Source organism: Leopardus geoffroyi, chromosome E1, assembly GCF_018350155.1.
Source record: "Leopardus geoffroyi isolate Oge1 chromosome E1, O.geoffroyi_Oge1_pat1.0, whole genome shotgun sequence".
Lineage (NCBI taxonomy): Eukaryota > Metazoa > Chordata > Mammalia > Carnivora > Felidae > Leopardus > Leopardus geoffroyi.
In genome coordinates, this window is record NC_059330.1 from 23674129 (window position 1) to 23689736 (window position 15608).

A 15608-nucleotide genomic window follows, 5' to 3' on the forward strand; every position below is an offset into this window, starting at 1 on the left:
CCAGGTGCCCCAAGAGTTTCCTTTTCATTTATAACCCCCTAGATAAGTCTATCAGCAAGCTGCATGCATATTTGTATCAGTCAAAAAGTTTGAGCAAATACTTCCACCAAAAAATATATTTTAATTAGATATGTTGAATGCTGAAAGAATTAAGGAATCAGTGAGCTACTGAAGGCTATTTGTGCAGATTCTGAAATTCTTTCTATATACAGCTTTGCTTCTAGCAGAAATGGAATAACCATGACTCTGCGTTTGGCTTATTTTGTAGGAAGGTTTGAGGATCGTTTCAGATATGGTGGGGCTACTCACCCTCATATCTAGTGAGTCTCATATATGAAACTGCTTTACTTTTGTTTTAAAAGTAGCTTTTATTGCAGGCTAGCCTGTCACCATTGAGAAATCAGGGCTCAGGTCTCAATCCAAGCAAAGCTGAGGTTAGTTGTGTCATCTCCATCCTCAAGGGCCTGGTATCCTGGGAAACCCATGGTAAGACCAGGGTGACTCCGGGACACACATGTTAGCAGAGACAGTGCAGCGTGATGAGGCAGGCATTCAACACCCTAAGTGTGCTTTAAGTTACCAGAATATTTGACACACCCACAAATTAAGTAGCAAAACATTTTAATCCATTAATTCTAAAAATAACAGAGACATTTTAACATCCGGTGCCACCTCCTCAAAAGTCTACTGCAGATTAGACAGTCAGACAGCAATGTACAAAGCCAGACATTAAAGGGAAAGATGTAGTTTGGGACAAGACCATCACGGGGAAATTTTCCTTCCCTTTGCTCATAAACAGAAGTTGTCAGCTTAAGAAATCTTCAGAAGTGAAAGCTTTCTCATGCTCCATAACCTTTCTCTTTATTTTAAATCTTTCTGTAATGTTTGAAGGTGAAACAGATAATCAGAAAACCAACCTCCCAAGTACAAAGATCTGAGCTGGACTCCTGGGACTAAAGACTGGTTCATTTCTATTTCTACCAACACTCTGATGTGAGGTACTATGGTTCTTGTTTTAGCTACAAGAGGTGTTAGGAATAAATGCCCACTCACATTTAATAATAGCTTATCTAGCACATAACTCTGCAGCACAATACCAACAACAGGAGTGTTTTAAAGCAGGGCAGAGAAAAAAGTAGGTATTAATACAACTTAAGGTTTCCTTTGTCCTTCCCCTCTTTTTACAATGAGAATTCAGCTCAGAAATGAAACTCTCCAGAATGCCCGTACTGTCCTTTGGCCCACACATTCCAAACTTGTGATTTCTGATCGCAAGCCCTCAGAGCCTCAGGCTTTAGTGATGTATCCTTCTCGGATGAGGAAATCATAGATTTTCCGCGTTTTGTTCACATCTATCTTGATGAGTGCTCTTGCCTGTGCCAGTCTCAAGCCTCCTTGCTTGTTACATTCGTTCAATAGAGCAGATTTGTATTCTAAATAGGCTCCTGGGACCAACCTCACCATCTGACAGAGCTGCAAGACACGGCAAATTTAATAAACATTAACATCTGTCATTCTCGTAATTTAATCCAGTAGGTATAGCCAAAATAAAATTTAAAAAGTGACATCAACCTCCAACTATTTATAGGAGCTGCTGGGTGGCTGGACCACATTCCACTTAGTCTCTTCCTTGGAGAGAATACTCCCTAATGACAGACACTCAGGATGAGAAAACCAGAGTATGATGCTGGGAGAGCCTTTAGTACCTGTCAGCTGGCTCACCTGGGTTTGTCAAGTAGTCCCAAGTTTGTGTCCAGAGGAGCAGCCTGGGTCCACACAACTCTTGGCCCAGCACATTCCAACACAGCCAGTCAAGGAAGAGCCACAAGGCACAGTAGGGGCGGGGGTGCAGATACTTGGATTCCCAAGTGTGAATCACATTATTTTTAGTATCAGCATAAAGTAGTTGTCCCTGCTTTTGTGATTACATTTCCTACTTTGGAGGAGGAGGAAATACAGAGACCTTGGGAAGAGGCTTTTTCAGCTGCTGAAAATCTAGAAAGCTGGCTCCATTCCAGTTCACCTGCCACAGCATCTCAGGACAATGAGCAGTGTGAGGTCACCGTTTGTGGGTAAGGATAAAAACTGCTTGAAACCCCAGGCCATTCAATACTTGACTTAGAATGGCCTGTGACCTTCTTCAGCAATACTTAAATATAACATACACTTCTGTCTACTCCCAAACTAATCTTTACTGTTCCTGGGGGATAAAAGACTAACAGCCCCTACCTACTCCATGACTCTTCCTCACTTGTCTGGAGTGGCAGATGGGGAGACTGATCTTGGGAACTGGAAGAGGAGCACATGAGGAGCAAAAGAGGAACCCCTCTTTTGGAATAGACTTCAGCACTGTGCACATTTTTTTTTGAAAATACTAGAGGAGGACTCTTTTGAGGCTGGATTTAAATTTTGAAAACAACCAAAAGTAGTATGAAGATGAGTCTGATGATTATAGTGGAAAACAAAAGTAGGACATGGCATTTTTAATCAAAATTTGTATGTGATTATATATGATGATGCAGCCCTTTCTTTACGGCTTATATACATGCTATGGAGACAATTCCAAACATCTTTTAAGTAAGGTTATATTATTTGAATAAGTGTAGGACTTATCTAAGTGACCATTCTAATAGGAAATAAACATTTTCATATAGGAGTTATTTTAGATTTATAAAAAATTAATTTCATTCACATGAAGCACTTAGTAAAGTATTTGGTACATGGTAATGCTCAATAAATGATGGTTGCCTTGATTAGATTTATATATCATATGGTCTTCGAATAGTAGCAGGGTGCTAAGGAAAGGAATTCTCTGAAACTTGCTGAGGTTAGCTCTTCAGCTCTTTAAATTGCAGGACAGACTACAGCTATACATGTATGTCACATGAGCAGAGCCAAACGGGTTGGATCCTATAATGTGTTTTAATGACAATTCAATGAATAATCAACTCTACTCTCTTTCCTTTAGCTCCCTTCTTTTTGTTACCTCCTTTTCTTTTTCATTCAGCTTCTCTGTGCCAGGGAGGCCAGTGAGGTTCAAGGGTGGTGCACTTCGTCTACCTATAGACACAGAAAAAGGTATATATTTTATAGGAGTGCCAATTCCTCAAATGTAAAGTAGCAAAGTCCACTACAGCCAGGCCACTTAGGTACAAGATCACTATGTCCAGCTGTAAGAAATCTCTCCCCATCACCTCCAGCCTCAGTCTGGTGTGCAACGCAGGCACCCCAACGTTCACCTGAAAATATAAATGGTAATTCACATGCCCTTTGCTCTGCTAAAATACACAATTACATATACCTAAACATCAAATATGACTATTCTTCCTAACCCAGTAGGAGATTCTAAAATCTAAAGCCCAGATGTTATCCAGTTAAAAAAGGTCATATGCTGCCTCACTTGACAGCTGATGAATGGAAATAACAACTCTGCAGGAGAGACATTTCCTAATCCTCACTACTCTGCCAGGAGTACAAGGCAAACATGGTAATTAACCAAGTACCATTTGCCTTCAGATCAAAGGCAGACTGTTAGGCCAGCAAAAGGCCCTTCTTATTTATTATGTGAGGGAATATCTGTTCCTTCCAAAGTAGTCCTGTTTACCTGAAAGATACACACAAAGGAACAATGAGCCATTATATGGCAAACTAGAAGCTGAGGTGAACTCACACACGGGGAAAGAAACCCAAGTATGAGGTCACTGCTCAGGATGGGAAGTTTGATGGACAAAAGTTTTTGGTTTTGTTTTGAATGTATATTTGGGATTAGTGGGGAGATAGATGGGCTGGGTTAGGCAAAAGAAAAGTTTTATTGGTGTTGACTTTTAAGAGGTGGGGAGAGAGAGGAGGGACTGTTATAGGCTGCTCTGCTAGAAAACAGGCTTCTCTATAGGATCAACAATGGGATAAGGGGTTCTCCATAACCAACAGGTCTAGACTTACCCTAAACACTAAAAAAGGGAGACTAAAATCATTTAGTACCTCAACAAAGTTACCAGAGGCTAGGTTGTAATTAATGATCCAGACTTTCTACTTTGCACTGCCTTAGGACCAACTGAGAACATGAAGAGGAGCAAGGAGTCTCCTCAACCTAAACATAGGGGGTGAGAAAGGCTAACACCAGCCTTAGAAGCAACAAAGAATAAATCAGTACAGAATAAACGGTTCAGAAAACACAAATGCCAAATTATTAATTATCATCGTGTCACATTATTGCTGTTTGTATTTCTGTATGTAGATTCAGGGGGCAGGATTAAAAGTATGAAATTTGTAAAAAAAAGTTGGATTCAGCTGTCCTGACTACTCTCTAAAAGGCTCTCTTTTCTAAGTATTAAGAAATAATCACCTGAAACAAAGGAATAAATTTTTAAAAAAGTATTCCTAAAGTAGCCTTCTCTGAGCCTGGTCTAGACCCTGAACCTGAGAGACTTTAAATGGGATCAAAGGTCTACTGTTTCAAGCATGGTAAAAGTGCAGGTGCATCATCTTTCTGACCAGCTCAGGCTCCACAGTAGCATGGTCTGTGTGCTTTAATAAGGGAAAGTGGCAAATACAGCATATGGAGCAGGGGTGAGAATAACCACCAAGAGAACTGGCAAACAAACACCATAATTTTGGATCAGAACTCTAGAACTTATTCCACTCCAAATTACCATTCACTGATTACCAAGAACAAAGGATTACCAGATTATCATATGGCTTAATCTTGCTCTGTCAACTAACCCCAAAATAGAGGACACACCCAAAGAGGTAAAGATAACAAACAAATACCTCAAGTCTCCAAATTATTAAGAAATCCTTGAATTTCTGCTCAGGATACAAAGCCTTTAATTTACCCACTGTGGGACAAATCTTAAAAGCTGTGGTAGGTACAACTGCAGCAAATGAACTGCTCATGAGCATTGGTAAAATAAAGAAAACACCTCTCTGGAGCTCTTTCTTCCCTTGTCTCTGTACTCAAACCCTGAAGAGACTGAAACTTGCTAATGTTTACAAACTGGGATAACACTTACCACTCCTCTGCCTAAGCACACTGCTCACGGAAAGGGGGAAGGGACTACTGGGTGAATCCCTAGAATGAAAACTTCACCATCAAGTCTTGCTCCAGCCTGGAAAAATAATTACCTGAATTCGAAGCCATCGGAATAGAAGGGCTCAGGCCAGAATCACTAGAACAAAGAAGAGGAATTTAACTAATGTCACACCAAAGACGGCAATTTCCAAAAGCCCATGTGGACTGGGTGCCATTTATTAGGTTGGTTACTTTAAAGGGATGTAATGAGACAGACTTCACTGTTTTACAGGATATCCTACTATACTAAACAGGAAGGGAAATCTGTTCCGTGGGGTGTAAGAAATTACTTGGATTTGTTAAGAAGACCTCTTAGTCTGGAACATAATGGAGACCAATCACAGGGAAAGGACAAGGACATGATTCACCAATGGAAATCATTCCAGTAGATATGGGGGAGAGAGGAGGCATGGGTGGAGGAATTTTCTAATTTTTAAAAATAAGATCAAAGTAGCAAAGTAGGGGGGGAGGGCAGCTATGTTCCTCAAAACAGTCAGTACCACAGTTCTGAGACAGACTGCTAAAATTTTCTGAGTTTTTCTAGCTACCCAATTATTACTCTTCTGCCATGTGGGTGGGGTACCCACGGAAATGTCTGAAACTACAAGTAAAAGCCAAAGCATCCAAGAAGATGCTCCTTCTTCCTGGACTAATTACTCACATGTCAGCTTGCCGGCGGAGCCACTGCTGGCAAGCACTACTGTCCTGGATGTACTGGAGAACTTCGGAGAGCATGGTGCGTTTAAGGCGCTCCTCCTCTCGTGTCTTCTTGAGGTGATCATAGGTTCTGGCACCTGAAGGTGTAGATGACACATAATTGCAATGACAATGCAGAACTAACTGAAGGGTTTCCAAACTGACCAGCAAGCAGTTTGCCTTTTTTTGGTTTCCTTTGCAAAACTGTTTCCACGATTACTGTTCTAAGGGCAACGTGATTTCCCTTAGTTTGAAATCCCTTTTTTGACAAGAAATGATTAATATTTTTATTCTTTTTCTAGCTTTAAGAAATCTGTGGACAGGGGGGTGCCTGGGTGGCTCAATTGGTTAAGTGTCTGACTTCAGCTCAGGTCATGATCTTTTGGTTTATAGGTTTGTGTCCCACATTGGGCTCTGTGCTGACAGCTCAGAGTCTTGAGCCTGCTTTGGATTCTGCGTCTCTATGTCCCTTCTCCACTCACACTCTGTCTCTCTCAAAATCAATAAATAAACATTAAAAAAAGGAAAAGAAAAGAAAAGGAAAGGAAAGAAAAAAGAGAAGAAAAGAAAAGAAAAGAGAAAAGAAAAGAGAAGAAAAAGAAAAGGAAAGGAAAGAAATAGAAAGAAGTTTGGGGGCAGGGGCACCTGGCTGGCTCACTCGGTGGAACACGCAACTCTTGACCTTGGGGCTGTAAGTTCCAGCCCCATGTCAGGTGTAGAGATTACTTAAAAATAAAATCTTAAAGAAAAAAAGAAAGAGAAATATGGGGGCAAAAACCTGCAAAACAGAGAAGTACAAAGAAAGTAAGAGTCACTCATATATCCCACTTCCAAAGAGTAACTTAAAATACTATCATATTTGCATCCTGTTGTATTTTTTCTATCTATATGTTTTCTGAAGTTACACAAGGGCTATGAGCATACTCTGTTTTAAAAACCAATTAAAATTACAAATAAAAATAAGTCCTCATTGATTAGCACTATTTCTTTCCCTTCTTTCCCAGAGGCAATCAATATTGGGTAATCAAAACCTGGTATCAGTGTCTCTTATGTACATCTTGTGAAACAAAAGCTTTGTGGTGTTTTCTACACGTTAACAAAGCTGTACAGATTCCAAAGTTCCAAACCATATTCCATAAAGCCCAGGATATCATGAAAATATTTCAGGGGTTACTGTAAAGAGCAAAGGCACCACCACGTACTGGTGGTCCTGGGTTCCATACATGACCTGTACCACCGGAATTCAAAATAGTTTCACTTTCATCTTATTTATAGACTAGGCTCTACATAAAGTTCCATTTTGAAATGGTTTCTGTTGTTAAAAATAAAGAACCATTACACGAGGCTGAATTTACACCCAATAAGGCTACTTCTTATGGGAAGTGGGCAGTAGCTTTCAACCAACAGGAAGGAGGGAATGTTAAAGATCTTTCCGATAAAACAACAGAAACTGCCATTTATTGAGCATTTGAGCCAGGTACTGTGCTATGTGTTTATGCATTATTTTAATTTAACCTTATTAGCTCTAAGAGACTTGGAAAACTGAAATCTAAACAGAGTTACAAATCTGGTAAACAAGAGAGCCAGAATCCAAACCCAACTGGCCCAAGTCTAGACCTCAAGCTCTTAACTACTGTAATCCACTGCCTTCCCTTATGACCTGGGTCTACTACAACTACCTCTTTAACCACTTTATTATTTTATTATTTTTTATTTTTTTAAATTTACACCCAAATTAGTTAGCATACAGTGCAACAATGATTTCAGGAGTAGATTCCTTCGTGCCCCTTACCCATTTAGACCATCCCCCCTCCCACAACCCCTCCAGTAACCCTGTTTGTTCTCCATATTTATGAGTCTCTTCTGTTTTGTCCCCCTCCCGTTTTTATATTATTTTTTCCCCTTCCCTTATGTTCATCTGTTTTGTTTCTTAAAGTCCTCATATGAGTGAAGTCTTATGATTTTTGTCTTTCTCTAATTTCACTTAGCATAATACCCTCCAGTTCCATCCATGTAGTTGCAAATGGCAAGATTTCATTCTTTTTGATTGCCGAGTAATACTCCATTGTATGTATGTATGTGTGTGTGTGTGTGTGTGTGTGTGTATACACACACACACACACACACACACACACACACACACATCTTCTTTATCCATTCATCCATTGATGGACATTTGGGCTCTTTCCATACTTTGGCTGTTGTTGATAGTGCTGCTATAAACATGGGGGTGCATGTGTCCCTTCAAAACAGTACACCTGTATCCTGTGGATAAATGCCTAGTAGTGCAAATTGCTGGGTTGTAGGGTAGTTCTATTTTTAGTTTTTTGAGGAACTTCCATACTGTTTTCCAGAGTGGCTGCACCAGCTTGCATTCCCATCTTTAACCACTTTAAATCTGTTTCTTCATTACATGGAAATAACAGTGCCGATCTCATAAGTCTGTTATAAGAATCATAGTGTAGGGCCTGGTGCATGGTGAAAGATGTTGGCTGCTATTAATATAAGTATTATTACTACCTCAAAGAACTGGGATGCAAGCATGTAGAACCATTTGAAGGTTGGTTAATACAAATGATCATACCATGCATTCACAAAATTTTAAAAGGTTGAGGCTAAAATTCAGAATATAAAATCCTTTTCTTAGAGGCCATAGCAGATTCCCACATCTAAAACAGCACCTCTCTTTTGTGTTGTCACTTTTATTTTACCTGAGATAACCATATAAGGGTATTTATAAGGATTATACACATGAAACTTTACTGGAAAGATCAAAAACTCATTTCAAAAAAGGAAAACTTGTTTTAAAAAAATTCACAAAGCCAAAAAAAAAAAAAAAAAAAAAATCCACAAAGCCTCAGAGACTTCCTTTATGTGTTTAGAAGACACTTGCAGGGAAACCTGGGTGGGTTAGCTGGCTGAGCATCTGACTCTTGACTTCAGCTCAGGTCATGATCTCATGGTTGTAAGACAGAGCCCTGCATTGGTCTCTGCAGTGGACATGGAGCCTGCTTGGCATTCTCTCTTACTCTCCCTCTCTCTCTGCCCCTCCCCCACTCACATTCTCTTTCTTTCCCTCTCTTTTTCCCAAAAAAAAAAAAAAAAAAAAATTCTAAGAAGACACTTGCCCACTGATATAATGTGTAACTTAAGCATACTTACTACAAAAATTGGTAATGCCTGCTGTTCTGTATTCCTGGAGCCTCTTGATCTCCCTTCGGAGTTCAAATTCCACTGTTTATCCCAAAAAGAATGAAGGAGAAAAATTGGAAAGCCAAAATCAACATTAAGAGGAATACTTCTGCTTTTGAGTATTTTCAGTAATTCTGTCTTATATAAAAGACTGGGCAATTACATTTGGGAAATCCTATATAATGATGACATTTCATTAGAAATTTTACCCAAGAGGGGTGCCTGGGTGGCTCAGTTGGTTAAGCATCCAACTCTTGATTTCAGCTCAGGTCATGATCTCATGGTTCATGAGTCTGAGCTCCACATCAGGCTCTATGCTGACAGTGTGGAGCCTGCTTGGGATTCCCTCTCCCTCTCTCTCTCCCCTCCCCTACTCACACTCTCTCTCCCTCAAAATAAATAAATAAACTTAAAAAAAAAAAAAAAAGAAATGTTACCCAAGAGCTCAGAAAAACCTACTCTAGCTATCTTTTGGCTACCATCTCCAGCTGGAGAAAGCAGCTGGAAACGTCTCCCAGAATGTGGTACAATGAACTGGCTGAATTCATTAGCTACAGAAGTAATGAATTAATTTTTTTAAACAACTAAGTTTCCTTGCTCCGTTTATCCTCTATTTATCTATCCAAATAACCAAATTCTTTTATAAAAGCTATCTCTGCTATTACTTGATGTGGCCCTTTTATAAGCAAAGGACAAAAGCTCTGTGCTCAAGTCCCAGATAGCTTCTTTACAGCTTTTCTCCTATAGGAACAAAAGAGCATTGTTTTCCATAAACCAAAGATTTCTGCTTCCTCTGAGTGGACAGATCAGGTTGTATTGCTTGCGTTATTATGTGATAGAACATTCAAATTTGGGTGCTTTGAAACAGAGGATGAAGGAAGAGCCCAGACAATTCATGGGGTATAGTTCTTTGGAGTGACACATGAACCAGGGATGGCACAAACTGGGACAGGAAGTAAAGGATCAGTCACCTAGTGCAAACCACACAAAGAATGCCAACCAAACAGGGTGTTTGATGAGGACAACCAACCAGGCTCAGATAAATGCCTATAATGCCATGCAACAAATAATTGCATGATGAGAACAGGATAAGAGTCTTGGTAAAGCATTTTCCCTAAATTTGAGGGTCAAATACATAAATCTCACAATGAAACATACAGACTAAGCTGCCCAGTCCAGATTATTTTAAAGTGTAGGCCTTACTGCCTTAACAACTTCAATTTTTTTATAGTGAAAAATCAAATAGTAACTGGGCAAAGGTCTCTCAGAAAGATAGGCAAGAGAATGATGGAAGTACTGGGTTGGCTCAGTCGGTAGAGCATGAGACTCTTGAGCTCAGGGTTGTGAGTTCGAGCCCCATGTTGGGCACAGAGATTACTTAAGGAAATAAAAAAACATTGTTTTTAATTAAAAAAGAGAAAGAGAGGGGGAGGGTAGGAGTACCTGGGTGGCTCAGTCGGTTAAGCATCAGACTTCAGCTCAGGTCATGATCTTATAGCTTACGGGTTCGAGCCCCGAACTGGGCTCTGTGCTGACAGCTCAGAGCCTGGAGCCTACTTCGGGTTGTGTGTCTCCCTCTCTCTCTAACCCTCCCCCGCTCATGCTCTGTCTCTCTGTCTCTCTCTCTCTCTCAAGACCAAATAAACATTAAAAATAAATACATTAAAAAAAAAAAGAAAGAGAGAATGATGGAAGTACTATCTCCATGAGTCATCCAAATCTTGTCCCCATTTTAAAAACTACTTTTAATGCTAACATATTTATGAATAAAATGATACGATGTCTTGGATTTGCTTCAAAATAATCCAGTTGAGCACGGGAGAAGAGGGGGTGACAGCAATGAAACTGGTTGTGTTAATTGCTGAAGCTGAGTGATGGATACATGGGGGTTCATTACACTGTCAGACCTACTTTTATATATATTTGAAAACTCCCATAATAAAAAGTCAGGGGAGAAACTATAAAACTACTTTTTATCTGGGGAAAAAAGAAAGCTTCCAGGCTTTTATCCTCTTTTGTCCCACCCCCAAGTCATTTCAAGGTAATAAAGGGGAAGAAAAGATAAAAATATTCATTTATTATTTATTCATAGAACTTCACCTAAAACATACCATTATCTCTATTTATATAAACACACACATACACAAACACACAAATACTTGCACAAAGTTCAAAAAGCACCTACATGCATGGCTTTCAATGAACTTGTCATGTTCCACTGGCCCCACTATCCTTGCAAATCGCCTCATTGTTTCATAAAGGTCTTGGACTTCCTTGGGATACCGCCGTTCCATTACTACAGAGAAAATAAAACACAACCATGCCATAGAGAATATAAAAATCTCTAAGTTACAGTCTGTGTTTCTTTTACTAGAAGTCAAATGGAAGGATACTATGCCTAACCTCACATGACTAATTTACCCATGACAGGAAGCAAACAGGAAAGCCAAGAATGCAAAACATTAATCATAATGATAACAGCATCACAGTGACTATCACACAGGGATGCTGTTATCACTGGAGAATTGAAGGTTATCTGCATTACTGAGCACCCAGGTGACCTCCGCACCTCAGTCTGTTAATCTGTACAGGGACAGGGACTGCTAGCAGTAATGGGAAAGACCATTAAAGGCAGATCATGCATTCTTAGGAACAATGTTGGGCAGAATTTTGGTATGAACTACCACAGGAAAACAAGGGAAGTGCATGTAGAAGAGGTAGGTTAGCCTAGAAAAAATGTGTGCTCTCTTTCTAATGAAGTTATATTTTGATAATTATCATCCAAGTAAATGGTCATAGCATCCTGTGTATACAGGTTCCTGATCCTCAGGTAGTTAACTCTGAGGATCATTAATGACCAAATTTCTAAGAAAAAGAAGTATCAGCGAAGAGGATGGGGAGTAAAACCTACGAACAATTGGGGCGCCTGGGTGGCTCAGTCGGTTAAGCGGCCGACTTCGGCTCAGGTCATGATCTCGCGGTCCGTGAGTTCGAGCCCCGCGTCAGGCTCTGTGCTGACAGCTCAGAGCCTGGAGCCTGTTTCAGATTCTGTGTCTCCCTCTCTCTGACCCTCCCCTGTTCATGCTCTGTCTCTCCCTGTCTCAAAAATAAATAAAAAAAAAAAAGTTAAAAAAAAAAAGAAAAAAAAAAAACCAAAAAAAAAACCTACGAACAATTAAGTGGTAGGTTGGAAGTGCCAGGAACTGCTACTTGGTCATTTCCATCAGAAGAACTACACCAAAACCAGGTGATTAGATGAATTAGTAACTACTGATTAGATGAGCTGATCAGTAACTAAACTAATTCTGCGTACTTTTCTACTATAGATACAGGCTTTCAGTTAAGATCGTTATTGAAATTGAGTCTCTTTTCAGCTCCATCTCTTCCCTTGTAGGAGACACTCTTATCCACAAATTCCAGGTGCTGATTTGATGGGCAGCCACAGATTATTTTCACTACCAAAAAACTCCCAAAACCAAAAGCAAAAAAAACCCCTGCAGGGATAGTACAGACAAATTTGGAGTAAAAATTTTAAATTTGATGGAAAAACCCTCTGCCTACGATATGAAGGTCACATACACTCACTATAATGGTAGTTGAAAACTGAAATCACATTGCACATGCTGCTTTTTTCTCAGAAAAAACAGAGCCTCCTCTCAGCTCTACACGTACAGTTAAAAGAATAATCAAGCTAAACTGACCTGTGTTTACCAGCTGAGAACAGAATTTACATGAGTCAAGTTCTACTATGAGTAAAGGTCAAAATCCTATTGACCTGCTATTGAAAACCCAGGCATTCAGACACAGGAACCCACTACTGTAGCTACAAGAATATGACCAATTATTGTCTATAAAAAGGGCAATGGAAATCTGATTGTGAGTTATTTTTGCAAACCCACAGTTCTCAATGAGGTTAAACAGGCAAGGAATATAAATTGATACAACCATTTTTTGGAAAGCAATCTGGCAGCACACGTCAAGCATTTTTAATGATCATATTCTTTGACCTATTAACTCCACTTCTGGGAATCCACCTTAAAAAATTCTATGGGACACGTGAGTGGCTCTGTCGATTAAACTTCCGACTCTTAAAAAAAAATTTTTTTTTAATGTTTATTTATTTTTGACAGAGAGAGAGAGACAGAGCATGAGCGGGGGAGGGGCAGAGAGAGAGAGGGAGACACAGAATCCGAAGCAGGCTCCGGGCTCCGAGCTGTCAGCACAGAGCCCAACACGGGGCTCGAACTCACGGACAGTGAGATCATGACCTGGGCCAAAGTCAGACACCCAACCGACGGAGCCACCCAGGCGCCCCTAAACTTCCGACTCATGATTTTGGCTCAGATCATGATCTCACGGTTTGTGAGCTCAAGCCCTGCACTGGGCTCCGCGCTGACAGCAGGGAGCCTGTTTGGGATTCTCTCTCTGTCTCTCTCTTTCTCTCCCTGACCCTCCCTTGTGCACTCTCTCTCAAAATAAATAAACATTAAAAAATTCTAAATATATATAAAGCTTTATTCACAAATGCATCAGAGAATTATGTATGATGATTTAAAAAACTAAATATCTAATAATAAAAGATAAGCCTATTATTTAACTATTAAGAGTGACATCCTCAAAACACCACAATCACTTGAAAAAGTGTAATAGAAAGTGAAAAAAAATGTCACATTATGATCACAAAAACATTTAACCCATGACTGGCTGACCTGCACCCTATAATGGCACAGAGTATCAAGCCCTATAAAATTCTATCAACTAGGATACAAAGCACAATAATCATCAGGTACTTTTACAAAAAAGAATACTGTGACATATGAGTATTATAAACATTTCTATAAAAATGTTGTAATTATGAGATAATTCTTATTTGCTGAACAAACTCCAGTGTGGAAGAAGAAAAAGTACAGAGACTCTTTCTGCTCAGCCTAGGTAACTTCAATATTTAAAGCAGTAACATCAAAGTGAACATTCACTTAAAAATCATTATAGTTTCACTCTCACCATCATACAGAGCTAAATGTCTTCTGTGTCCACTACCATGCACAATACGGGTTGACTTTTTCCATAAAAATGTTTAACAACCTGGTGATCACGGTTGTGTTTAACATATAGTTCCTATCCAGTTCCAGAAAATGACCCTTAATATTCATGCTGTAATTACTATACTACTTAAAAAAAAGGAATTATCATATAAATGTTGATCGGATATTAATGATTCTTAACTCTCACTATGTAACAGAACTGCCTTAAAGATATTTTAAAAATAAAGATGTTCTAGCACTAATCCTCAGAGATTCTGAATTAATAGTCTGAGTTGATACCCAGGCATGAGAATTTTTTAAAGCCTCTTACATGATATGCTGGGGCGCCTGGCTGGCTCAGTCAGTAGGTCATGTGACTCTTGATCTTGGGGTCACGTATTAAGCCCCATGCTAAGTGTGAAGATTGCTTAAAAAAAAAAAAAAAAAGGCTCCCGATTGATGCTAATATGCAAGTTGAATTAAGAACTACTGCCATAAATGATTTGTTCAAAACTGTTCAATAATGTTGGAAGAAATTTTAAAATAAAGAAAGCAGCTAATACTTACACTGAAACTTTCTAAGGTTGATTAATCCATGGTCTCTTATAATTCTAGGATGAAAACCACAATAATGTTTATTATAATTAGTTTCACATTTAATACTTCTTCCACATGCAGCTTTTACTAGGCATATGAAACACTATGGGGTGGAATATTGCGGTTCAAAGACGTCACTCCTCACAAGTTTCTGAAGGGCAGTGAGTCTGCTAACACAATTTTAGGCTTTCAACCATCATATATTTTTCCTTTCCTTGGACATGGTAGACTCTCAATAACTATTTGCTGGATGAATGAATGAACACTCAAAAATACTGAAAAACACATCTGTAACTTGGCATGAAACAGAAGGGAATCTGTGTCCATGTGATAAGAATTAAACTATTCAATTTAGGGAATTGATAATTGAGAATAGCCATTTAAGGGAAATAGCTAAACCATAAAATGGCACCATGATCATACATTCAACATTTATAACCGTACATGTGTACATTCACATAATGCTTTAAACCTATTTGAAATAAGTATCATGCATGTTTAATGGAAGTGTCTCCATAAAACATAAGATCAAACAGCAACCTCAACCACTGAGTTCTACAATACTGTTGAGCTTGAATTATGTGTTTTAAGCAAAACAGAATTTAAGTAAACCATGTGTCTGGAACCTTTCATTTTATATCAAATATATTTATTTATTTTTTTAATGTTTACTATTTTTGAGAGAGAGAGACAGAGAGCAAGCAGGGAAGGGGCAGAGAGAGAGGGAGACACAGAATAGGAAGCAGGCTCCAGGCTCTAAGCTGTAGGCAGAGGTCGATGCGGGGCTCAAACTCACAGACCGCGAGATCATGACCTGAGCTGTAGTCGGCCGCCCAACCGACTGAGCCACCCAGGAGCCCTATCACGCGTATTTATAACTAGTAATGAAGCTTCTCACAACAACTGGATAATTTTCTTCAGCACTTCTCAGAACACACAGAGAATAAGCTTTACTTTAGGTCACATCTTGGTCCCTCAAGAGTGCCCCCCAAGCCCTATTCCTGTTTTTGTTGTTGTGATGTCACTGT

General features: G+C 39.4%; 1 protein-coding gene across 5 annotated transcripts in view; it reads right to left on the minus strand.

The window, feature by feature from the left end:
* Nucleotides 1–604: 604 nt before the first annotated feature.
* TADA2A (transcriptional adaptor 2A) overlaps nt 605–15608 on the minus strand; it is a 53087-nt gene continuing 38083 nt past the window's right edge. For 3 of the 5 annotated variants that reach the window (XM_045490622.1, XM_045490619.1, XM_045490621.1), the window contains 7 exons: nt 14551–14594; nt 11145–11255; nt 8930–9001; nt 5733–5865; nt 5125–5168; nt 2987–3060; nt 605–1473 (listed from right to left, as the gene is read on the minus strand). In XM_045490622.1, the coding sequence (XP_045346578.1) occupies nt 1288–1473; nt 2987–3060; nt 5125–5168; nt 5733–5865; nt 8930–9001; nt 11145–11255; nt 14551–14594 (664 nt within the window). In that variant the 3' untranslated portion in view covers nt 605–1287. The remainder of the gene's footprint in view (nt 1474–2986; nt 3061–5124; nt 5169–5732; nt 5866–8929; nt 9002–11144; nt 11256–14550; nt 14595–15608) is intronic. The other 2 variants (XM_045490620.1, XM_045490623.1) reach the window with 2 other exon arrangements.